The sequence below is a fragment of the Saccharomyces cerevisiae genome, chromosome VII (assembly GCF_000146045.2).
Source record: "Saccharomyces cerevisiae S288C chromosome VII, complete sequence".
Classification (NCBI taxonomy): Eukaryota; Fungi; Ascomycota; class Saccharomycetes; order Saccharomycetales; family Saccharomycetaceae; genus Saccharomyces; species Saccharomyces cerevisiae.
This window is the reverse complement of record NC_001139.9, coordinates 989,550-1,011,871: the sequence shown is the minus strand read 5'-3', so window position 1 is coordinate 1,011,871 and position 22,322 is coordinate 989,550. Positions and strand designations below refer to the sequence as shown.

At 39.1% G+C, this 22,322-nt stretch overlaps 9 protein-coding genes and 1 non-coding gene across 10 annotated transcripts, besides 3 other annotated features; 5 read left to right on the top strand and 5 right to left on the bottom strand.

The window, feature by feature from the left end:
- Nucleotides 1-922: 922 nt before the first annotated feature.
- Nucleotides 923-945: a sequence feature (ETC4; Chromosome-organizing-clamp; tethers chromosomal regions to the nuclear periphery; binds TFIIIC transcription factor but does not recruit RNA Polymerase III; can act as a transcription-blocking insulator or as a heterochromatin barrier element; remains predominantly localized to the nuclear periphery throughout cell cycle; located between divergently transcribed genes RAD2 and TNA1).
- A 160-nt stretch (nucleotides 946-1,105) lies between these two features.
- On the top strand, nucleotides 1,106-4,201 carry RAD2 (ssDNA endodeoxyribonuclease RAD2; the record flags this gene model as incomplete). Its single annotated transcript, NM_001181387.1, has 1 exon — nucleotides 1,106-4,201. The coding sequence occupies one exon, from the start codon at nucleotides 1,106-1,108 to the stop codon at nucleotides 4,199-4,201; it is 3,096 nt and encodes a 1,031-aa protein (NP_011774.1).
- A 365-nt stretch (nucleotides 4,202-4,566) lies between these two features.
- On the top strand, nucleotides 4,567-5,667 carry MTM1 (Mtm1p; the record flags this gene model as incomplete). The annotated part of the gene is made up of 1 exon (NM_001181386.3): nucleotides 4,567-5,667. One exon carries the CDS (start codon nucleotides 4,567-4,569, stop codon nucleotides 5,665-5,667), a length of 1,101 nt encoding a protein of 366 aa, NP_011773.3.
- Nucleotides 5,668-5,769: 102 nt separating this feature from the next.
- GND2 (phosphogluconate dehydrogenase (decarboxylating) GND2) lies at nucleotides 5,770-7,248 on the bottom strand (the record flags this gene model as incomplete). Its single annotated transcript, NM_001181385.3, has 1 exon — nucleotides 5,770-7,248. The coding sequence occupies one exon, from the start codon at nucleotides 7,246-7,248 to the stop codon at nucleotides 5,770-5,772; it is 1,479 nt and encodes a 492-aa protein (NP_011772.3).
- A 336-nt stretch (nucleotides 7,249-7,584) lies between these two features.
- YNCG0046W lies at nucleotides 7,585-7,656 on the bottom strand. Its single transcript has one exon. It is a non-coding gene; the product is annotated as a tRNA-Thr (tRNA).
- Nucleotides 7,657-7,909: 253 nt separating this feature from the next.
- On the top strand, nucleotides 7,910-9,349 carry COQ6 (putative N,N-dimethylaniline monooxygenase COQ6; the record flags this gene model as incomplete). The annotated part of the gene is made up of 1 exon (NM_001181384.1): nucleotides 7,910-9,349. One exon carries the CDS (start codon nucleotides 7,910-7,912, stop codon nucleotides 9,347-9,349), a length of 1,440 nt encoding a protein of 479 aa, NP_011771.1.
- Nucleotides 9,350-9,633: an origin of replication (ARS735; Replication origin; identified in multiple array studies, confirmed by plasmid-based recombinational ARS assay).
- ENO1 (phosphopyruvate hydratase ENO1) lies at nucleotides 9,632-10,945 on the bottom strand (the record flags this gene model as incomplete). Its single annotated transcript, NM_001181383.3, has 1 exon — nucleotides 9,632-10,945. The coding sequence occupies one exon, from the start codon at nucleotides 10,943-10,945 to the stop codon at nucleotides 9,632-9,634; it is 1,314 nt and encodes a 437-aa protein (NP_011770.3).
- A 1,350-nt stretch (nucleotides 10,946-12,295) lies between these two features.
- Nucleotides 12,296-12,416: an origin of replication (ARS734; Autonomously Replicating Sequence).
- A 315-nt stretch (nucleotides 12,417-12,731) lies between these two features.
- Nucleotides 12,732-13,514, top strand: PUP2 (proteasome core particle subunit alpha 5; the record flags this gene model as incomplete). Its single annotated transcript, NM_001181382.1, has 1 exon — nucleotides 12,732-13,514. One exon carries the CDS (start codon nucleotides 12,732-12,734, stop codon nucleotides 13,512-13,514), a length of 783 nt encoding a protein of 260 aa, NP_011769.1.
- A 169-nt stretch (nucleotides 13,515-13,683) lies between these two features.
- On the bottom strand, nucleotides 13,684-15,003 carry GCN5 (histone acetyltransferase GCN5; the record flags this gene model as incomplete). Its single annotated transcript, NM_001181381.1, has 1 exon — nucleotides 13,684-15,003. The coding sequence occupies one exon, from the start codon at nucleotides 15,001-15,003 to the stop codon at nucleotides 13,684-13,686; it is 1,320 nt and encodes a 439-aa protein (NP_011768.1).
- A 639-nt stretch (nucleotides 15,004-15,642) lies between these two features.
- Nucleotides 15,643-16,233, bottom strand: NOP19 (Nop19p; the record flags this gene model as incomplete). Its single annotated transcript, NM_001181380.3, has 1 exon — nucleotides 15,643-16,233. The coding sequence occupies one exon, from the start codon at nucleotides 16,231-16,233 to the stop codon at nucleotides 15,643-15,645; it is 591 nt and encodes a 196-aa protein (NP_011767.3).
- Nucleotides 16,234-18,350: 2,117 nt separating this feature from the next.
- On the top strand, nucleotides 18,351-20,696 carry RIE1 (Rie1p; the record flags this gene model as incomplete). Its single annotated transcript, NM_001181379.3, has 1 exon — nucleotides 18,351-20,696. The coding sequence occupies one exon, from the start codon at nucleotides 18,351-18,353 to the stop codon at nucleotides 20,694-20,696; it is 2,346 nt and encodes a 781-aa protein (NP_011766.3).
- Between the last annotated feature and the right edge of the window lie 1,626 nt (nucleotides 20,697-22,322).

Here is a 22,322-nt window from a genome sequence, read left to right as displayed (position 1 = left end):
AGACACTGGAAAAACCAACAGAATACGAGCAGGAAACTAGAAAATAAAAAACTAAAAAAAAAAAAAAACAAAAAGGAAAGGAAAAATTAGTAGAAGCCGGCGACGATTGCAGAATCCAGAGGGATACCGCTGTAACAGAGAATACGGGCACCCAGACAAGTGACTGGCGCCAGACTTTGTTATTTCACCTGGACCCGAATAATAATATTAAATAGTGATAATAATAATAACATATAGCATAAATAATAATGTACAAAATAATAATAATAAATAAATAAATGGTTCACCATGGACTGTACAGGCGTTCCGGAACGCACATAGTGACAGTACAAGACCTGGTTGTGTGCCATAATGGCCGGCATGTGAAATCGCGGCTTCTGTATATGTACATATCTGTTCTTTTACCATGTCGTCCATTTTCCGTTCACTTTAGCCAACACGGCGACGTTGTGCGGAATTGATTTGAAGTCGATTTTTTCTATGGAGTATTCCCAAACTGCCCCCAAATTTTGCAAATTAGTGCGCGGGGTGAATGGGTGCGTCAGAGCATTTACTGACACCTGGCGGCATAAGCAGCGACGTATCGTGTCCAAGGCAGGCCATAGCAAGAGCGTTTGTGATTGATTTTCAAGGCGCAGATACCATTGGAACACAGTAGCGCAGAAGGTACTCCTCAAAAGAGACAGAGAGAGAAATCAGAGTCAGGGAGCTTAGTAGCTGCTGTTACCAATATTATACAATAAGTAAGGTTTGCATATGCGGAAACTTCGCACTTGAATTTTTTTTTTTTTCTTTTTTGGTAGCTTTTTGATGTTTCCAGAGGATGTGAGTCAATGAGTGGTGTGACCCCAATACCACATTTTGTTGCTGTTTTTTTTTTTTCATTGTTAATTATCACTATTTTTTTTTCTTTCTAGTATAACCCATTCGAACCTCCGTGGAGGCATTAAAAGGGAGAGTGAAAAAAAAAAAAAGAAAAGAAAAAGAAAAGATGCCGCCACATATAGAGACCTTAAAGGGATTGAAAAACTGTACGTAAATCATTGAAGGTTCTACACGTCATCCATGAAGAAAAGCATTTTCGGGAGAACGCCAAACTTCAGACATGGGTGTGCATTCATTTTGGGATATTGCAGGTCCTACGGCAAGACCGGTCAGGCTGGAATCCTTGGAAGATAAGAGAATGGCAGTAGATGCCTCCATTTGGATATATCAGTTTTTGAAAGCTGTCCGTGATCAGGAGGGGAATGCAGTGAAGAATTCTCATATTACTGGGTTCTTTAGAAGAATTTGTAAGCTATTATACTTTGGCATTAGGCCGGTATTCGTCTTTGATGGTGGTGTGCCCGTATTGAAAAGGGAAACAATACGGCAGAGGAAAGAAAGAAGACAGGGAAAACGAGAGAGTGCGAAATCCACCGCTAGGAAGCTGCTGGCTTTACAATTGCAAAACGGCTCAAACGATAACGTAAAAAACTCTACACCGAGTAGTGGCAGTAGTGTGCAGATCTTCAAACCTCAGGACGAGTGGGACTTGCCCGATATACCGGGATTCAAATACGATAAGGAAGATGCAAGAGTTAACTCTAATAAAACTTTTGAAAAACTGATGAATTCGATAAACGGTGATGGACTGGAAGACATTGATTTAGACACTATAAATCCAGCATCGGCCGAATTTGAAGAGCTGCCAAAGGCCACACAGTATTTGATATTATCGTCGTTGAGGTTGAAATCAAGACTGAGGATGGGATACTCGAAAGAACAATTGGAGACCATCTTCCCAAATAGTATGGATTTCTCAAGATTTCAAATAGACATGGTGAAAAGGAGGAATTTTTTTACTCAAAAGTTAATCAACACTACTGGGTTTCAGGATGGTGGAGCGTCTAAGCTGAACGAGGAGGTGATCAATAGGATATCCGGCCAAAAGAGTAAAGAGTACAAGTTGACTAAGACTAATAACGGGTGGATTCTTGGACTAGGGGCAAACGATGGCTCTGATGCGCAAAAAGCAATCGTAATAGACGATAAAGATGCAGGCGCTTTGGTAAAGCAGTTAGATAGTAATGCTGAGGACGGGGACGTGCTCCGATGGGATGATTTGGAAGATAATTCCTTAAAAATAGTGCGACATGAGTCTTCTAACGCGACGACAGCTCCACAGAAAAGGAGTAACCGGTCAGAAGATGAGGGATGTGACTCTGATGAATGTGAGTGGGAAGAAGTTGAACTCAAGCCCAAGAACGTCAAGTTTGTGGAAGATTTTTCTTTGAAAGCTGCAAGGTTGCCTTACATGGGCCAATCCCTAAACAACGCTGGCAGTAAATCGTTTTTGGACAAAAGACATGATCAGGCATCGCCCTCCAAGACTACTCCAACAATGAGAATTAGCAGAATCAGCGTGGAAGACGACGATGAGGATTACCTGAAACAAATTGAGGAAATTGAAATGATGGAGGCAGTGCAACTTTCTAAGATGGAAAAGAAACCTGAAGCGGACGACAAATCAAAAATCGCTAAGCCGGTAACGTCAAAAGGTACAGAGGCTCGTCCACCAATAGTACAGTATGGATTACTTGGCGCACAACCGGATAGTAAGCAACCGTATCATGTCACAAATTTGAATAGCAAATCAGAGTCGGTCATCAAAAGGACCAGCAAGACAGTTCTTTCTGAGTTTAGGCCACCGTCTCAGCAGGAGGATAAAGGGGCTATTTTAACAGAGGGGGAGCAAAACCTGAATTTTATTTCTCACAAGATACCACAGTTTGATTTTAACAATGAAAATTCCCTGCTTTTTCAAAAGAATACCGAGAGTAATGTGTCCCAAGAAGCCACGAAGGAAAAGTCTCCAATTCCTGAAATGCCGAGCTGGTTTTCTTCAACTGCTTCCCAGCAGTTGTATAATCCCTATAACACAACAAATTTCGTGGAAGATAAAAACGTAAGAAATGAACAAGAAAGTGGAGCAGAAACTACCAATAAAGGGAGTAGCTATGAACTCTTGACAGGCTTAAATGCTACGGAAATATTAGAAAGAGAAAGCGAGAAAGAGAGCTCCAATGATGAAAACAAGGACGATGACTTAGAAGTTTTATCAGAAGAACTATTTGAGGACGTTCCCACTAAATCTCAGATTTCAAAAGAAGCAGAGGATAACGATAGTAGAAAAGTCGAATCTATAAATAAGGAGCATAGAAAGCCTCTTATATTCGACTATGACTTCTCCGAAGATGAAGAAGATAACATAGTAGAAAATATGATAAAGGAACAAGAAGAGTTTGATACATTTAAAAACACGACTTTGTCCACTTCTGCTGAAAGAAACGTTGCCGAGAACGCTTTTGTGGAGGATGAATTATTCGAACAACAGATGAAGGATAAAAGAGATTCGGATGAGGTAACTATGGATATGATCAAAGAAGTGCAAGAATTACTATCGAGGTTTGGAATCCCCTATATCACTGCGCCTATGGAAGCTGAAGCACAGTGTGCGGAATTGTTACAACTAAACCTTGTCGATGGTATAATTACCGATGACAGTGATGTTTTCCTATTTGGAGGTACAAAGATCTACAAAAATATGTTCCACGAAAAGAACTATGTTGAATTTTATGATGCGGAATCTATTTTAAAATTATTGGGCTTGGATAGAAAGAATATGATTGAGTTGGCACAGCTTTTAGGGAGCGATTACACGAATGGATTGAAGGGTATGGGTCCCGTTTCAAGCATTGAAGTGATTGCAGAATTTGGAAACCTAAAAAATTTTAAAGACTGGTATAATAATGGGCAGTTTGATAAACGTAAGCAAGAAACGGAAAATAAATTTGAAAAAGACCTGAGAAAAAAACTGGTAAATAACGAAATTATCTTAGATGATGATTTTCCTAGCGTCATGGTTTATGATGCGTATATGAGACCAGAAGTCGATCACGATACCACGCCGTTTGTTTGGGGGGTACCAGATCTCGATATGCTTCGTTCATTCATGAAGACTCAACTAGGTTGGCCACACGAAAAGTCTGATGAAATTCTCATTCCCTTAATTAGAGATGTTAATAAACGCAAAAAGAAGGGGAAGCAAAAAAGGATTAATGAATTTTTTCCAAGGGAGTACATATCTGGTGATAAGAAGCTCAATACAAGTAAGAGAATTTCAACCGCAACAGGTAAACTAAAGAAAAGAAAGATGTAATAACATATACTTATGTATGATTTACTATTTATAAACATTACCTTTGTTTCTGCATGTTAACAAAGTCAACCGATCCAGGAATAGTAGATATATACGGTCCTTTTGGTATCTTTGCGTCGGTGAGGTATGACACTTTTGGCACCCACCCAAACACGCGCAACGTTATTTTTCGCCATCTTGAAGATCTCAGAATAGCAATTAGAGAATAAGACACATTCTGTCATTTTTGCATATTTCCGGGAAGATCACTCCTCTGGAATTGGGGCACACTACCCTCATATTTGTGCCAGTTCACTTCACAGGAATCGTATGAGCCAAAGCCATAAAGTATCGTAGGAAAGGAAACGAGGTGTTGATAATACGATATGAGTGATCGCAATACAAGTAACAGCCTGACCTTAAAAGAACGAATGTTAAGTGCCGGTGCTGGATCAGTACTCACTTCTTTGATTTTGACACCGATGGATGTAGTGAGAATACGGCTGCAACAGCAGCAGATGATTCCTGACTGTTCATGTGATGGGGCTGCCGAAGTGCCCAACGCCGTTAGCTCAGGCTCCAAAATGAAGACATTCACCAACGTCGGAGGACAGAACTTGAACAACGCAAAAATATTTTGGGAGAGTGCTTGTTTTCAAGAACTGCACTGTAAAAATTCATCGTTGAAGTTCAACGGTACTTTAGAAGCATTCACGAAAATTGCCAGCGTCGAAGGTATTACAAGTTTGTGGAGGGGTATTTCTTTGACCCTATTAATGGCTATTCCTGCCAACATGGTTTATTTTAGTGGTTATGAATATATAAGAGACGTTTCTCCTATAGCCTCGACGTACCCAACATTAAACCCCCTCTTTTGTGGTGCAATTGCGAGGGTATTTGCAGCAACAAGTATTGCACCTTTAGAATTGGTTAAAACTAAACTGCAAAGTATACCGAGATCATCAAAGTCCACAAAGACATGGATGATGGTTAAAGATTTATTAAACGAAACGAGGCAGGAAATGAAAATGGTGGGTCCTTCTCGGGCCCTCTTCAAAGGTTTGGAGATCACTCTGTGGAGAGACGTTCCGTTTAGTGCAATATATTGGAGTTCCTATGAACTTTGCAAGGAAAGACTATGGCTAGATTCTACTCGATTTGCATCTAAGGACGCAAACTGGGTCCATTTTATAAACAGTTTTGCCAGTGGTTGCATAAGTGGGATGATAGCTGCTATATGCACACACCCTTTTGATGTCGGTAAGACGAGATGGCAAATATCCATGATGAACAATAGCGATCCGAAAGGCGGCAATAGGTCTAGAAACATGTTCAAGTTCTTAGAGACTATATGGCGTACAGAAGGTCTTGCGGCCCTCTACACGGGCCTGGCAGCCAGAGTAATTAAGATACGCCCAAGTTGCGCCATCATGATATCTAGTTATGAGATCTCCAAAAAAGTATTTGGAAACAAATTGCATCAGTGAATAAAGGCTTGTAAATATAGATATATAGTAAACGAAAAGAAGCATATACGTATAATTATTTGTGGGAACGGCTCTAGAAAAGAAAACTTTGCCTTTAACTCCTTAAGCTTGGTAGGTTGAGGAAGATATATTACCTCCGTGCCCAGTCCAATTGATATGAATATCCTTGTCTACTGGCAAATGGGCAGAAGCACATTCAGGTAAAATTCTAAATGTATGAGCGCCAAAATAATCACGTTGCGCTTGTAACAAGTTTGCTGGTAGCCTCTCAGATCTATAGCCGTCGTAAAACGCTAAAGCAGTAGAGAAAGCTGGAGTTGGAATACCGTAAGTAGCAGCAAGGGCAATAGTTCTTCTCCAACCGGATTGGGCCTTAGTAACTGCAGAAGCGAAGAACTCGTTGAATAATAAATTTTCCAAATCTGGATCGTCCCTATAAGCCTTCGTAATCTCAGCTAAGAACACAGATCTGATTATACAGCCACCTCTCCACATTAGAGCAATAGCTGGGTTGTTTAATTTCCAGCCGTATGATCTGGCAGCTTCGCGGATCAGCATGAAACCTTGAGCATATGAAATAATCTTTGAAGCGTATAATGCTTGTTCCAAATCATACACAAATTGTTCTCTATCATGTATTGCATCCTTTGGTACTGTTGGTCCTGCCAGAAGTTTCGAAGCTCTTTTACGTTCGTCCTTTATGGCTGACAAACAACGAGCGAAAACAGCCTCCCCAATTAAAGTGACTGGCATTCCTAAATCCAAGGCGTTGATTGCAGTCCATTTACCAGTACCCTTTTGACCGGCAGTATCCATAATTTTTTCCACCAATGGCTTACCGTCGACGTCATCGAATTTTAAAATGTCCCTCGTGATTTCAATCAAGAAAGAATCCAAAACTCCAGTGTTCCACTTGTCAAATACTTCACTGATCTCTTTATCCGTAAACCGGCCAATTCGTTTCATGATATCGTAAGCCTCGCAAATCAACTGCATATCACCGTACTCGATACCGTTGTGTACCATCTTCACATAGTGACCAGAACCGGCAGGCCCCACCCATTCGCAGCATGGCTCACCGTTTGATTTGGCGGCAATAGATTGAAAGATGTTCTTGATGTGCGGCCATGCTTCTGCTGACCCACCAGGCATTAAAGATGGACCAAAACGTGCACCATCTTCACCGCCTGAGACACCAGAGCCCACAAAAAGAATTCCTTGCTTTGTTAGCTCTTCGTAGCGTCTGTTAGTGTCCGGGAAATGTGAGTTACCACCGTCGATAATAATGTCGCCTTTATCAAGATGTGGTACAAGTTCCTTTATTAAAGTGTCGACCGGAGCACCGGCTTTGATTAAAAGCATAATCTTTCTAGGTTTCTTTAGTTTCGCAACCAAGTCCTCAATTGAAGTTGCACCAATTATTGATTTTCCTTTTGCCTCATTAGCTAGAAACCTATCTACCTTTGATTGCGTCCTATTATAAGCAACCACGGTAAATCCGTGATCCGCTGCGTTTAAGATCAAATTTTGACCCATCACGGCTAAACCAACTAAGCCTAAATCACCTACTGCCTTTGACATTCTGTTCCTCGTGTTTTTTTAATTGTAGTTGCGTAACTACACTTATCCGGCAATATGCTCACCTGCACCTACGAATTCTTCAAACGTTGTCTCCATATATATATATATATATATATTTGAGCTAACTCCTAGCAGTGATCTAAAATTTAAAATGAAAATAGGGGTGAAGATAACCTCCGTGGGCACTCGTGGTTAAAGAGCCATTTTTCGGGGTTATTAGTTAATAAACTCCTAGAGGAAACGTTCAATTTCTGACGTCTCTACTTTTTCATCGAGAGCGGTGCCAAAAAAATTAGGGGCGCCTCAATTATTAATACTGACAAATAAAAAGGAAACTGCCACCTGTCAGAATTGAACTAACGACCTTTGCATTACAAGTGCAACGCTCTACCACTAAGCTAAGGAGGCAAACCCTTGAAGTTTCAAGAAAAAGTGATGTTGTTTTATCGAACAAGATTTATGCTGCTATTGTTTCTCCTTTCTTTTTTTCCCTTCTTCTTGCAGAAGGAACACGCAGATCTTAAACTGTTTCTGAGAAATATCCCTTCTGGAATTGTGATACGACATTAAAAAGGAATAAATATAATTGTGGCGATAATTTTCTTCATTCAGTAACTCAAATTGGTCTTTCAGTGAACCTTGTATCGATTGACACAGAGGCATGTTCTTTTCAAAAGTTATGCTTACTCGGCGTATTTTGGTGAGGGGTTTGGCAACAGCCAAATCTTCAGCTCCAAAGTTAACAGATGTATTAATCGTAGGTGGGGGTCCTGCAGGTTTGACTTTAGCTGCATCGATTAAGAATTCTCCGCAATTAAAAGATCTAAAGACAACTTTAGTCGATATGGTGGACTTAAAAGATAAATTATCGGACTTTTATAATTCACCCCCAGATTATTTTACGAACAGGATTGTCAGTGTTACGCCTAGATCTATTCATTTTCTTGAGAATAACGCTGGGGCAACTTTGATGCATGACAGGATTCAAAGTTATGACGGACTCTATGTCACGGACGGTTGTTCTAAGGCTACTTTGGATCTGGCAAGGGACTCCATGCTTTGTATGATTGAAATTATAAATATACAGGCCTCCTTATACAACAGAATTTCTCAGTACGATTCAAAGAAGGACTCCATTGATATTATTGATAATACAAAAGTTGTCAATATTAAACACAGCGACCCTAATGATCCATTGTCCTGGCCTTTAGTCACTCTTTCCAATGGTGAAGTATACAAGACGAGATTGCTAGTGGGTGCAGACGGGTTCAATTCTCCTACCAGAAGATTTTCCCAGATCCCATCTAGGGGCTGGATGTATAATGCCTATGGTGTTGTGGCCAGCATGAAGTTAGAGTATCCTCCCTTTAAACTAAGGGGCTGGCAGAGGTTCTTACCCACTGGTCCAATTGCACACTTACCCATGCCTGAAAATAATGCTACTTTAGTCTGGAGTTCATCTGAACGTTTATCGAGGCTTTTGTTGTCATTACCTCCAGAATCATTCACTGCACTTATCAATGCTGCTTTTGTCTTGGAAGACGCAGACATGAACTACTATTACCGTACATTGGAAGATGGCTCTATGGACACCGATAAATTGATAGAAGATATTAAATTCAGAACTGAGGAAATATACGCCACGTTGAAGGACGAGTCGGATATTGATGAAATTTACCCACCAAGAGTTGTTAGTATAATAGATAAGACAAGAGCACGTTTTCCCTTAAAATTAACACATGCAGATCGTTATTGCACTGATAGAGTTGCCCTTGTTGGGGACGCAGCACATACGACACATCCTCTCGCTGGACAGGGGTTAAACATGGGGCAAACAGACGTTCATGGTTTAGTATACGCTTTAGAAAAGGCAATGGAAAGAGGTTTAGACATTGGCTCTTCATTGAGCTTAGAACCCTTTTGGGCAGAAAGATATCCGTCGAACAACGTTCTATTAGGAATGGCGGATAAATTATTTAAATTATATCACACTAATTTTCCTCCTGTGGTAGCCCTAAGAACTTTTGGTTTGAATCTGACGAATAAGATCGGTCCAGTTAAGAATATGATCATTGACACATTAGGAGGAAATGAGAAATGAGAGGTATGTAAATAGAAATAGACTAGCTCCACTTTTAAGAATTATTTATGCAATTAAATACATGGGTGACCAAAAGAGCGGGCGGATACACGCGTCACCACAAGCAGAATAAAAGGTAAACCTGAAATTGTTTTAACATAAAATGAAAAATGCTTGTTTGCAACCCTATATAGAATCATAAAACATTCGTGACTATAAAATGAATAAACTAAACTATTCTAAGAAAATGAAATAAATGACAAAAAAACGTGTTTTTTGGACTAGAAGGCTTAATCAAAAGCTTTATAATTTGTCACCGTGGTGGAAGTTTTCACCAGCGAAAACAGCGTTGTCACCTAATTCTTCTTCGATTCTCAACAATTGGTTCAATTTAGCCAATCTTTCGGATCTAGCTGGAGCACCAGTCTTGATTTGACCAGTTCTCAAACCGACGACCAAGTCAGCAATGAAAGTGTCTTCAGTTTCACCAGATCTGTGGGAAACCATAACACCCCAACCGGCAGCGAAAGAGTCTTGAGCAGCCTTGATGGATTCAGACAAGGTACCGATTTGGTTGACCTTCAACAACAAAGCGTCGGCAGCCTTCTTTTCGATAGCGGTAGCAATTCTCTTTGGGTTGGTGACAGTCAAGTCATCAGCAACAATTTGAATACCAGCGGTCTTGAAGAAGTGAGACCAAGCTTCCCAGTCATCTTCAGCAAATGGATCTTCGATGGAGACAATTGGGTATCTCTTCATCAAGGAGTGGTACAAGTCAGCCAATTGAGGACCAGTCAACCACTTGGATTTGTCAGAGTTTGGATTCTTGAAGTCCAAGTCGTACTTACCGTCCTTGAAGAATTCAGAGGAAGCACAGTCCAAACCGATCTTGATCTTACCGTCGTGACCAGCAGCCTTGATAGCGTCAACAATCAAGTCCAAAGCTTCTTCAGCAGTTTGAATGTTTGGAGCAACACCACCTTCGTCACCGACGTTACCGGCAGAAGCACCGTATCTCTTCTTGGTCAAAGACTTCAAGTTGTGGTAAACTTCGGAACCAATTCTCAAAGCTTCAGCGAAGGTCTTAGCACCAGTTGGAGCAATCATAAATTCTTGCAAAGCCAAAGCACCACCAGCGTGGGAACCACCGTTCAAAACGTTCAAGAATGGAACTGGCAAAACGTATGGAGAGGTCTTGGACTTAGACAAGTCAGCCAAGTGCTTGTATAATGGGACATTCTTTTCAGCAGCGGCAGCTCTGGAAGCAGCCAAAGAAACACCCAAGATAGCGTTAGCACCCAACTTGGATTTGTTGGCAGTACCGTCCAAAGAAATCAAGAAGTCATCGACGGCCTTTTGGTCCTTAACATCAATGTTAGCCTTAACGAAAGCTGGAGCAATGACATCGTTGACGTTCTTAACAGCGTGCAAAACACCCTTACCCATCCACTTGGATTTGTCACCATCTCTCATTTCCAAAGCTTCGTGGACACCGGTAGAAGCACCAGATGGGACAATGGATCTGAAAACACCCTTTTCGGTGGTTAATTCGACTTCGACGGTTGGGTTACCACGGGAGTCGTAGACGGATCTAGCGTAAACTTTAGAGACAGCCATTTTGATTTAGTGTTTGTGTGTTGATAAGCAGTTGCTTGGTTTTTTATGAAAAATAGCTAGAAGGAATAAGGGATTACAAGAGAGATGTTACAAGAAAGAAGTAAAATAAATTTGATTAATATTGCCATTATCAAAAGCTATTTATATGTTGAAATCGTGGAGATCATGTGTGCCAGAAAAGGCCACAGTTTCCGGGGAGAGGCATACCTTGAGGTGGCTAGGAATCACGGAGACCTCTTGACTTGCAGGGTAGGCTAGCTAGAATTAAGTGAGGTGACAAGGTTTCCATACAGTTTTGACCTTGAGACGTTGCTACTTACGATTTGCAGTATGCAAGTCTCATGCTGCAAACAAAAGAGGACCGCTCAGGTAATCGCTCAATTAGTGGACGTTATCAGGGGCGGGAGAGGCGAAAGTGGTTTTTGGTGGTGTAAGTAAAGGTCGTCCAAATATGCAGGTGTTTGGGTGCTATCCTAGTGGAAGCTCGGATCAGTAGATAACCCGCCTAGAAGCGGTATTTTTCTTTTTTTTTCTTCCTTCTTTTTCGTCATTATTTCAAACGCTTTTGCGTCAAGTAATGAATATCTGGCGGTTCCGCGGTAATGCGACAATTTGTGATATGCACTCTTAAAACCCCGCCACGATGATCGCACGTGCCGGCATTTATAGACGACTTTTCTGGTTGTCCCGCTTCACGGCACATGCATGCATCAATGACCGAATTCAGGTTGCTACTAACCATTGTGTTGTGTTATTGCTGTGCATGAGGTGCTCAAGTGCCCGCGGCATCTGACTAGTGGTAACTCTAGACGGCTTCGATGCAGAGAGTTCCTCAAAATTTTTCTTTTCAATTGTTTGCCTGGTTTCCGCGGCGTATATCAGTTTTTGGCGATATGGTAACGCGATACTCTACGGCACCTTCACGGTAGATGTCTTTTTTAAAAGTGACTGTTAATTCCAGGATTGAAAGGAAGTGTCGAATAGTATAGTATGCTTTCTACACTTATAGTACACTACTAGGTGTATCAGATCAATTGGCCCTTGATAAAAAGCGCTGAGGAAGGAAGGATTCCTATTTTGACATAGCTTTCAATATAGGGCCATTTATATCCATGTTATATATACAATATACTTATGTGTCAATTATTAGAATTGTTGAAGACATTTGTAGGTGAGAAAGTTTCTTGTTTGTCGAGAAGAATTTGAGTCATAATCTTTATATCAAATAACTCTGGATAAGTGCTGTGCATTTCAATAACATGTTGTAATTACTATATATTAATGAAGATAAAAGCTCAGGTTCATCGCATGTGGCGCTATAATGCTTTTTATTTGATAATGTTCCACTTGTATTTTTTTTTTTTTTTAAAAAAATTATCTTTTTTTATAAAGTATGTGAGAAAGAAATAACAAAACATGAACTTTTTTCAAGAATAATGTAGCCCAAAAAGTAAAAAAGGACACTTTTGCAACTACTGCTGAAGACTTTTTACTGAAATGAATTGACTATCAAACATATTATAAGCCAAGCATAGATGAAAGTACGCCGATTTTTTATTAAGCGTGCAAACATGAATGTAGCCCAAGTCCGTAAGGATAATTTAGTGCTTAAATTAAATAAATCACTATTCACGAAAATATTTTTGAAATTTCATTATACAGGGTTATCATAAACCAAGACCGGTGGCAAAAGAGTAACCTAGGAAATTGGACAAGAGAGCGCTATAACTATAGAATACAAGTCAATAAGAACATAAATTCCAATTGTCTAATATAACTAGAAAGGATGTTCTTAACTAGAAGTGAATATGATCGTGGTGTAAGCACATTTTCCCCAGAAGGGAGGTTATTCCAAGTTGAGTATTCTTTGGAGGCCATCAAATTAGGATCTACAGCAATTGGTATTGCCACGAAAGAAGGTGTTGTACTAGGTGTGGAGAAACGTGCCACCTCACCACTATTAGAATCTGATTCTATTGAGAAAATCGTGGAGATTGATCGTCATATTGGTTGTGCAATGAGTGGGCTTACAGCAGATGCTCGTTCCATGATTGAACATGCGCGTACTGCTGCAGTAACGCATAATCTATACTACGATGAAGACATCAATGTTGAGTCCTTAACGCAATCGGTGTGTGATCTTGCTCTAAGGTTCGGTGAAGGTGCCTCTGGTGAAGAAAGACTAATGTCTCGACCATTCGGGGTTGCCTTGTTAATTGCTGGCCATGATGCGGATGATGGTTATCAACTTTTCCATGCAGAACCATCTGGGACATTTTACCGTTATAATGCCAAAGCCATTGGTTCAGGCTCTGAAGGAGCACAAGCAGAATTATTGAATGAATGGCATTCTTCTTTAACTTTGAAAGAAGCTGAGCTTCTTGTTCTAAAAATCCTAAAGCAAGTGATGGAAGAGAAACTTGATGAAAATAACGCGCAATTGAGTTGTATAACAAAGCAAGACGGATTCAAAATATATGATAACGAAAAAACTGCTGAATTGATAAAAGAGTTGAAAGAGAAAGAAGCTGCAGAAAGTCCAGAAGAAGCGGATGTTGAAATGTCATAAATATAGTTACATAAAGGTAAATACCAACGTCACACTAACAAAGAAAGAAAACCTTACAAAAATGAAAGGAAAAGTAGTAAAATAACCTCAATTGATCACATCGTCTCGCCGTACTAAACATTTATTTCTTCTTCGAAAGGAATAGTAGCGGAAAAGCTTCTTCTACGCATTAATCAATAAGGTGAGAATATTCAGGTATTTCTTTTACTTTATTATTGAAGAATTTCTCTAGCCTATTAGCATACTTGTAATACGACGTATTCTCGCCATTGTACATTCGGCAATTGTTAAACACCAATCTGGCATCATATATGAAGTCTTCCATCTTCTGATATTTGTTGCTCTCTAATTTTATTTCCATGGTGCTCAAGTCCATTGGCTCTTTGATAAAATCATAATAGTCGGGGACCTCCTCTTTATTAACGGGTTGTAAGAAGGGCCAAGCTGCTGCATGATTTTGTAGCTCTGTGAGTATATTCTGTATTGCTGCATCGTGTGGACCACGCTTGGGACGTTGTGCCAACGCATCCATCTCGGGAGTCCAGCCGGCTTCTTTCAAGCCAGGAATAGTCATTGGATCAATCGGTTTGATATTGTTTAAGTCTTTGAATTGCTCTAAACCAGGCCTTACAATATGCGATTTCGAAATCGTTCTTATTTTTCTTCGCAGGGCCGCTTCTTGTAATAATAGAATCTTACCTGCGTCCAAATATCGTATTCTTGGTAACATAGAACATTGCATCAGCGTACCACCTTCATAATCTTTAATATATCCCATCCATATACTTTTATCCAACGTGATTTCTTTAGTGAAGCCTTGCTTTTTAAAGTATCCAATAGCGTAATTATCTGCATATGTCAAAAAATATTTTATGTTCGAGGTATTTCTAACATAGTCTTTTAAGTGATTCATTAGATGCGCACCATAACCGCGTACCTGTTCCGTCGAACTGATGGCACAGAAAACAATTTCTGCGAATTCTCTCTTATCGAAAGGTCGATATGTTATGCCACCTACGACAGTCAATGGCTTCCTAATGACAGCCATGGAAAGATGACTTCGATCATAGACTAACCTGGCAATGTATTCTTTGGGCATTTTTGGTAATTGCTTTTGAAAAATGTTTTTTAATCCAGTTAGGACCATCATGTTTTCTTTAGTATTATCATTATTCACCACCCTAAACTCAATTTTACCTTCATTTTCCTCTACGACACTGGGTCTCTCTTTGAATGTGTATTCAACACCATCAAATTCAAATTTGACAATTCCTTTTTCCACATCTGTAACCACTTCAGATCCTCCTATTCTCTCAGTTTCTTTCTCGAACTTTCCTTTATTCTCTTTATCGGTGCCCTCTTGTTTATTGGTCTCAGCCTGCTCAGGTTGTATTTCTTCAACGTTGTTTTCTAATTTTACCCGTTTAACTTCGGGATCCGTCGTAGCTCCATCCAAGTGATCCTCTTCAATCTGATGTTTTGTGACCATCTAATGTAGAATACGAACCTGAGTTAACTGAAGACTTTTGGGCGGCTCACGGTCTTCCCTTACCAATCCTTTGTTTTTATTTATTGCTTAATCAAACATTTACGCAGTATAATTGTTTAGGTTTGAAAAATCCATAAACGTATATAATGATACATATAGCTTCAAAAAACTGAAAGTAGAGAGAGTTGTAAGAATATATGAATATCCAACTATAAAAAATCTTGCGTAAGAATTTCAATAGTCGATATATTGTTTAGGTCCAAACACTTAAATATGCCTGTTTAACACGCGTTTGTAAAGTTCTAATTAATTCTTTTCCATACAGCGCACTACATGTCTTATTTTTTTTGTCTTTGCTCTCGAGTATTGAAAAGGATTGCGAAAAAAGCAAATAGTGGCTGGTCAAAAATTCTAGTGGAGCATTAAGCCTACTGAGGAAGGATCTGCATTGCTACATCTCATTTAATGTTATTCTAGCAACGTTAACGTACTCAGTACTTGCAGTATGCAATAATTGCCTTGGCTAGAATTCTCTTCTGTACGTATTCATTTGTTGACAAGCAAACATCATTACGCCCTACATAAAACAACAGACGAGGGAAGAAAGACGCATTTTTTGCTGCCCATAAGTGTTTAAGATTATTTACGTGCCTTCTTTTTTTTATCAAAAAGTAAACCAAATTTTTTTTTTGTGGACTTTTGCGGCATTGTCCCTGCATCTTCATCCTCTTCATCACTGGCACTATATGAGTTCGAAACGCTGCTTTTGCTATGCTCTTGTTTCTTCCTTAGTCCTTCCTTCTCGCCTTTCCTCATTTTTCTTTTAAGCGCAATCATGGCTTTCGTATCATCTTTAGTGATCCTGTACATATTATTTCGTTGCAACCCTGGGTCACTTCTTTTCTTTTTCTTTGCCAACGAACTTACCTTTTTATCACCCTCAATAAACTCACCAATCGTATGTATATCTTCTTTGGCGGAAGCGTCATCTTGTGTGCGGAAGTGTAGGCCCGATCCAATCTGCAAAACGGGAAGCTTGAAAAATGCCTTCTTACCATCCTCCAACTCCTTGTGATCTTTTAACTGTTTGTTACGCTCTGTATCATTGCTAATGCCGGTTTCATCTGATTCTTTCAGCCAGTCCAAAACTGCAGCAGTATTGTTACTGAAAGTAGACTGGAGTTTCGCTTGCAAGTTGAGCTTCTCTTGTAATTCTTTGGCCCTACTCATTCTGAACACTACCGAGGAAAGATAATACGGTATACTGTATCAACTGTAGATGTGAGAAGAGGATTTGTTTCAACATCTTATAAATCTTGAAATCTTTTTTATGCGTTAGTTTTTCCAATCTCATCGCTAGAAATTGCCCGCGTCGCAGGTCAATTACAGGCCGTCAAGAAGAAACAGCGGCCACTACGGTTACTTCCAATGCCTTTAAAGCAGGATCAAACATGCAATCATTATTGTCTTACTAAAAGGTTGATACATACATACTGTAACTAAAGCTGACGTTAGGAAATAAATATCTAAAACAAATGACAGCTATCGAACAGGCCAATTTAAGACGATTTTAGGTAAAAAAAATCCGGACCAAAGTGGCACGGCTTCTTTGTGTAAATGCCTTCCACTATTTTATTCAAGAGGTTGTAGGAAATGCCTCTCTTCAGATCTTCCAAACAATAACATTACATAACTGAACAGTGAAGGAGCATTCTGGTTTACTGTAAAAGTCTCCTCCTTGTCCCTCCTTGTTTTCCAATTAAGAAACTTTGTAGCGTCTAATTCATTGTAGTCCTGGTTCCTTGGCTTCGATCTTCTTTCAAAATACCAAAGCTTTTTTGAAAGGCAGTGTCTTAAAGATACTACGAATGTGGCTGCGTATCATATATGTATATGTATATATACAATTATATTCTATGTTTGAAAAGGTCGTTTTTCGTTCAGAACACTCGTATATCTTCGGCGGTTAGAAAAGATAGTGAAACTAAAGGAGGAGACTATAGAGACACTGCATTGTATTGAATAAACAAACAAGGCGACGACTCACTATTACAAAGTATTTTCATGGATGCAGCCCTAAATAAACCGTTGTATCTTATATCATTACGCTCAATAATCGTTAATGAAGAAGAAGGGCGGCTATTTTCGTAAATTACACTACAAACTTCAATTACATACGCAATTCTTGTCACATGCCAATGAGCACTATATCATATGCTACAAGCTCACATACACAAGGGTTATGTTTCCTTAGCGGCATATTTTTGAAAGTCAAAAAATGTGTACAACAGAGAGAAAGAGGAGGGCCGCAACAGCTTGAAGACAACAGATGAGAGCCAAGTTCGTATGTGGATTACGTCCGAAGGAATTGAACTTCCCAAGAGTAATGTGTACGGGACTGATCGAAATTCTCTCTTTTTCCTTAGAGCGTCTTTCTGCAGATCGCCACTACTATTCCTAGCGGAAGAAACAAAAGAACGAAAAAAAAAACACTAGCCTATGCAAAGGGGAATATAATCATATGGGAATACAAGGATTGTAGTACTTGCATATTGTTCCGGCCCAACCCATTTCAAGATCCAACTACTTCATGGTAGGAAGCACAGTTTTTACATTCCCGAGAAGCAGCGCCCGCTTATTGCCCCGATAGAAGCAAAAACACCGCAACTCGTGGTTACGGGGTAAGAAACCGAAAATTATTTAATCATCTACGGGGCTACGCTTTTACATAATCTCTAGAGTATTCTAGAGAATTGAGATGATTTATGTCTTTTCCCGGCTAACATGCAAGTAGAATGCGGATAAGCCTCATGGAGCGTGGTTGATTAATCGACACTCTCGGTATTCTCTTGTGTACGTACGATGTTTCTCCCGCTGATCCGATTACTAGCCGAAGACGTAAAATTGGCGCTTGATTCAATTTATGCCCTTCCCGGGAATAGTTGACCAAAGGGCAAAAAAATTCAGTCGGAGATTCCCTATTGGGCGGAATTTAGTAGATCTCTTTCCGTGCATAACGCCTGCCCGTTAGTCGTTATTTCACGTTAACATTTTCTTGGCCACTGCGCTATATAAATAAATACATATATATATGTCAAGCACAATAAAGAAACTTCCCTTAAATATTGAATAAGTAAATAATAGTTGAAAAGTGCCTTTTGTTCGAAGGATTAGAGTGTTCTTAATTTTAGTTCGTTCAACGGTCTCAAAAAAAGTGTGAACAAGTAAAGCATAGCACACATCCCAAATTACAAGGCACCCTGATTAAAAATCCAAAAATAAACCATAAGTTTTATTTTACTAAAAACATTATACGTGAAAGACAAACCGCATCAGAAGTTTCGAGGATGAATATTGCAGAAGAACCATCAGATGAAGTAATATCTAGTGGCCCCGAGGATACAGATATCTGCAGCCAGCAGACATCAGCGAGCGCAGAAGCTGGAGACCAATCAATAAAAATTGAAAGGAAAACTTCCACTGGTCTTCAACTGGAACAATTGGCCAACACAAATTTATTAACCATAAGAATAAAATGGCAGTTACAAGAAGAAGAAGATGATCACTGCAACTCTAGAATAACCGATCAAATAATGGACACAATACAGCACTACAAAGGTATCTCCGTTAACAACTCTGATACAGAAACATATGAATTTCTTCCGGATACAAGGAGGTTACAGGTTCTCGAACAAAATAAAGACATCTATCTTTACGAGCATGGAAGTCAAGAGTATGAGAAATCTTACAAAGATAACGAAGAGGAAGATGATTGGAGATACGATACCGTTTTGCAAGCACAATTCAAGTACCCCAAGTCATTAGAAAATGCATGTACAGATATCTCGGAATTACTCAAGAGCGAACCTATTGGTCAGCATATTGATAAATGGTCTATCGGTGTGAACAAGCATGCACTAACCTATCCTGGAAATATTTTTGTCGGGGGAATAGCAAAGAGCCTTTCTATTGGTGAACTAAGTTTCTTATTTTCAAAATATGGACCAATTTTATCAATGAAATTGATATATGATAAAACGAAAGGCGAACCTAACGGATACGGGTTCATCTCCTACCCCTTGGGTTCTCAAGCTTCACTTTGCATCAAGGAACTTAATGGAAGGACGGTAAATGGCTCCACACTATTTATCAACTATCACGTTGAGCGAAAGGAGAGAGAAAGAATCCATTGGGACCATGTCAAAGAAAACAACAATGATGATAATTTCAGGTGTCTCTTTATAGGCAACTTGCCTTATCACAATCCTGAAAAAGTAGAGACTTTGATTACACCTAAAGAAGTCATAGAAGTAATCAAGAAGGAGTTATCAAAAAAGTTTCCGGACTTTGATATCATTTCATATTACTTTCCGAAGAGAAGTAATACAAGAAGCAGTAGTTCAGTAAGTTTCAATGAGGAGGGGTCAGTAGAATCAAACAAATCTTCCAATAATACTAATGGAAATGCCCAAGATGAAGATATGTTGAAGGGTTATGGTTTCATCAAGCTTATCAACCATGAACAAGCACTAGCAGCCATCGAGACCTTCAATGGGTTCATGTGGCATGGAAACAGGCTCGTTGTTAATAAGGCGGTTCAACATAAAGTTTACAACAACCACAATAGCCATGACAGGCACCCTTCCATCAGTAACCACAATGATATGGAGGTTTTGGAATTTGCAAATAACCCAATGTATGATTACAATAATTATACATATGATAGATATTACTTCAACAATAATAAAAACGGGAACAGCAACGATACCTCCAATGTACGGTATTTTGATTCTGTAAGATCAACCCCTGTGGCAGAGAAAATGGATCTGTTCTATCCTCAAAGGGAATCTTTCAGTGAAGGTCGTGGTCAACGTGTGCCTAGATTCATGGGCAACAAGTTTGACATGTACCAGTACCCATCAACTTCTTACAGCTTACCTATACCAATGAGTAATCAGCAAGAATCAAACCTATATGTCAAGCACATCCCTCTTTCTTGGACAGATGAAGATTTATATGATTTCTACAAATCTTTCGGTGAAATAATCAGCGTTAAGGTCATTACTGTTGGGGGTAGTAAGAACAAGTATCGTCAACAATCGAATGATAGCTCATCAGATAATGATCTGCCAGTGGGATCATCAAGAGGTTATGGTTTTGTTTCTTTTGAAAGCCCATTAGATGCTGCTAAGGCAATTTTGAATACAGACGGGTATCAAGTGAGCAAAGATCAAGTGTTATCTGTTTCTTTCGCTCAGAAACGTGGTAATTTATCTTCAAGTGATGATGATGATCAATCCCAAACTGATAACTCATCAAAGTTCCAAAATTTTCAGCCACATAATGATTATCATAAGGCTTATCCAACAAAGTATAATAAGAAATTTATCAATGCCTTGATGACTCAGAACCAATCGCAACAGCAAGTCTCGAGGGAAAATTATTTCATACCACTGCAGTACCCTAATACCAACACAAAGCCCGTGAACAGTTACAACTTAATAAGTGCAAACCAAAATAACGCTAACTGGATGATGCCAATGTTCCCATCATTTGGGTTTATTCCACAGGTGCCGCCAGTGCCCTATATAATACCTCCGCAGAATCCTGCAGCAAATCATATTCCTATAATGGCAAACGGTAGTAATGAAGAGGAAGAATTTTCTAGTGGTGATTATTCTATGGACTACTAGATTGCATCAGGTCCATAAAATGTTTTTGTCTGCTTTTTTTTCTTCATGTATTAGTTGGTTTTTATTTTTATATTTTCATTTATCTTATTCATACTTTTTACTCCTTTTTTCTTCATTCTTTACGATCTTGGACATTCAACTAGCCTATGGTAACTTTTCTTATTACTTTGCCCCTCCTTGAGGTGAGTAAATTCTGCATCTATTTTTTTACTATGCAAAGGATAGATAAACAATTCACATGAATGTCAAAATTTTGAAAAACACTCATTATTCAAAAAGATTGCATAAAAAGATATACACTTAAAGTGCAAGATTATACCAACTTTCAGAATACGGAGAGGTTTTTAAGTGGATGAGCATTTTTTCATAACGTTCTAAAACGATATTTACAGTATTTGGTGGCTAAATGAAAAAAAGCCGTATCATGACTGTGCTAGAGAAAGTGTGGCAGTTACATAAATCAAAAGATACAATTTAGGTGCGGCCTCTATAGCCAATGCATGCTCACTGAATAGCACAACAAATTTTTGTTTGGCTAAAGCGATATCCTTTTCGACTTGCAGTTCCACTGCAAGTCGAGTATATTTCGGCAGACAATGTCATTCAAATATCTTGCCTACACTAAGAAATATGTCTCTCTTCTACAAATGTTCAAGTTAGGACATGCCGTAAATATGAAAATATTTGAGCAGATCAACCTTTCTAGAGTTTAAACATTGAAGTTTCCAATGGTCTGATACAAGCAAGCAATATGATTTAAAGAACTCCTTAATAACAACTGCTACAATTACTTTAGCTAGCTAGTACAGCAGGCAATAGGCATTTAACGCTTACACCTATTTTGCCTGTCTTTTTTTTTTTCTGACCTATTTTCGGCTCTTCTGCAGCTATTTTTCTTCATTTTTCCAATCCTAATCCGGAAAACTGAAGAAATTTACATCTTGGTGAATGCACTCTCCTCCGAACGCGTCTGAATAAATGATGTAACCTTAAAACTTTAAAAATAATGCGGATAACCTAAACAACCCTCTTAGATAAACATCAAGAAGTAACATGCTCATAAATACGTCTCGAATGATTCTAGTATTTAAAAAGCACGGAAGGAACGCCTTGAGAGGACGGAACAAGGCAATGGTTGCAGGCGATAAAGAATCAAGAGGCAACCCTCAAGCTTCCAGCCAGTGGAAGAAAACAGAGATGAAAGAAAAGGAGTGAAGTGCTTGCATAGAAGAGCAATACGTGGCAACAAAGTCCCGAACTTGCCTAAAAAAGCATAATTTAATTACATTTATTTAACTTTATTGCTCCTTCTTTCAAAAGTCGGAAGCGCGCGAGTAAAAAAAATTACAGAGCGAAGGAGAGGCGAAGGATAGATGGGGAACGAAATTATTGTTTTATTTTTCCTTTTTTGTTGGAATGTTAAGCGGATCCTTGCTAAAAGATCTGCTCTACTTTCTTACATTTGAAATTTTTAAAGTTTTCTCAAAAAAAAAAAAAAAATTGGAGAACAAGCGCAGCCGGAATGAAAAAGGCCATAATTTATGTTAAATTAATCATAAGAAAAATTGATAATAGCAAACATAGCTTGTGATTCTTTTTCTTTCGGTTTGTGAAATAATTGCATTC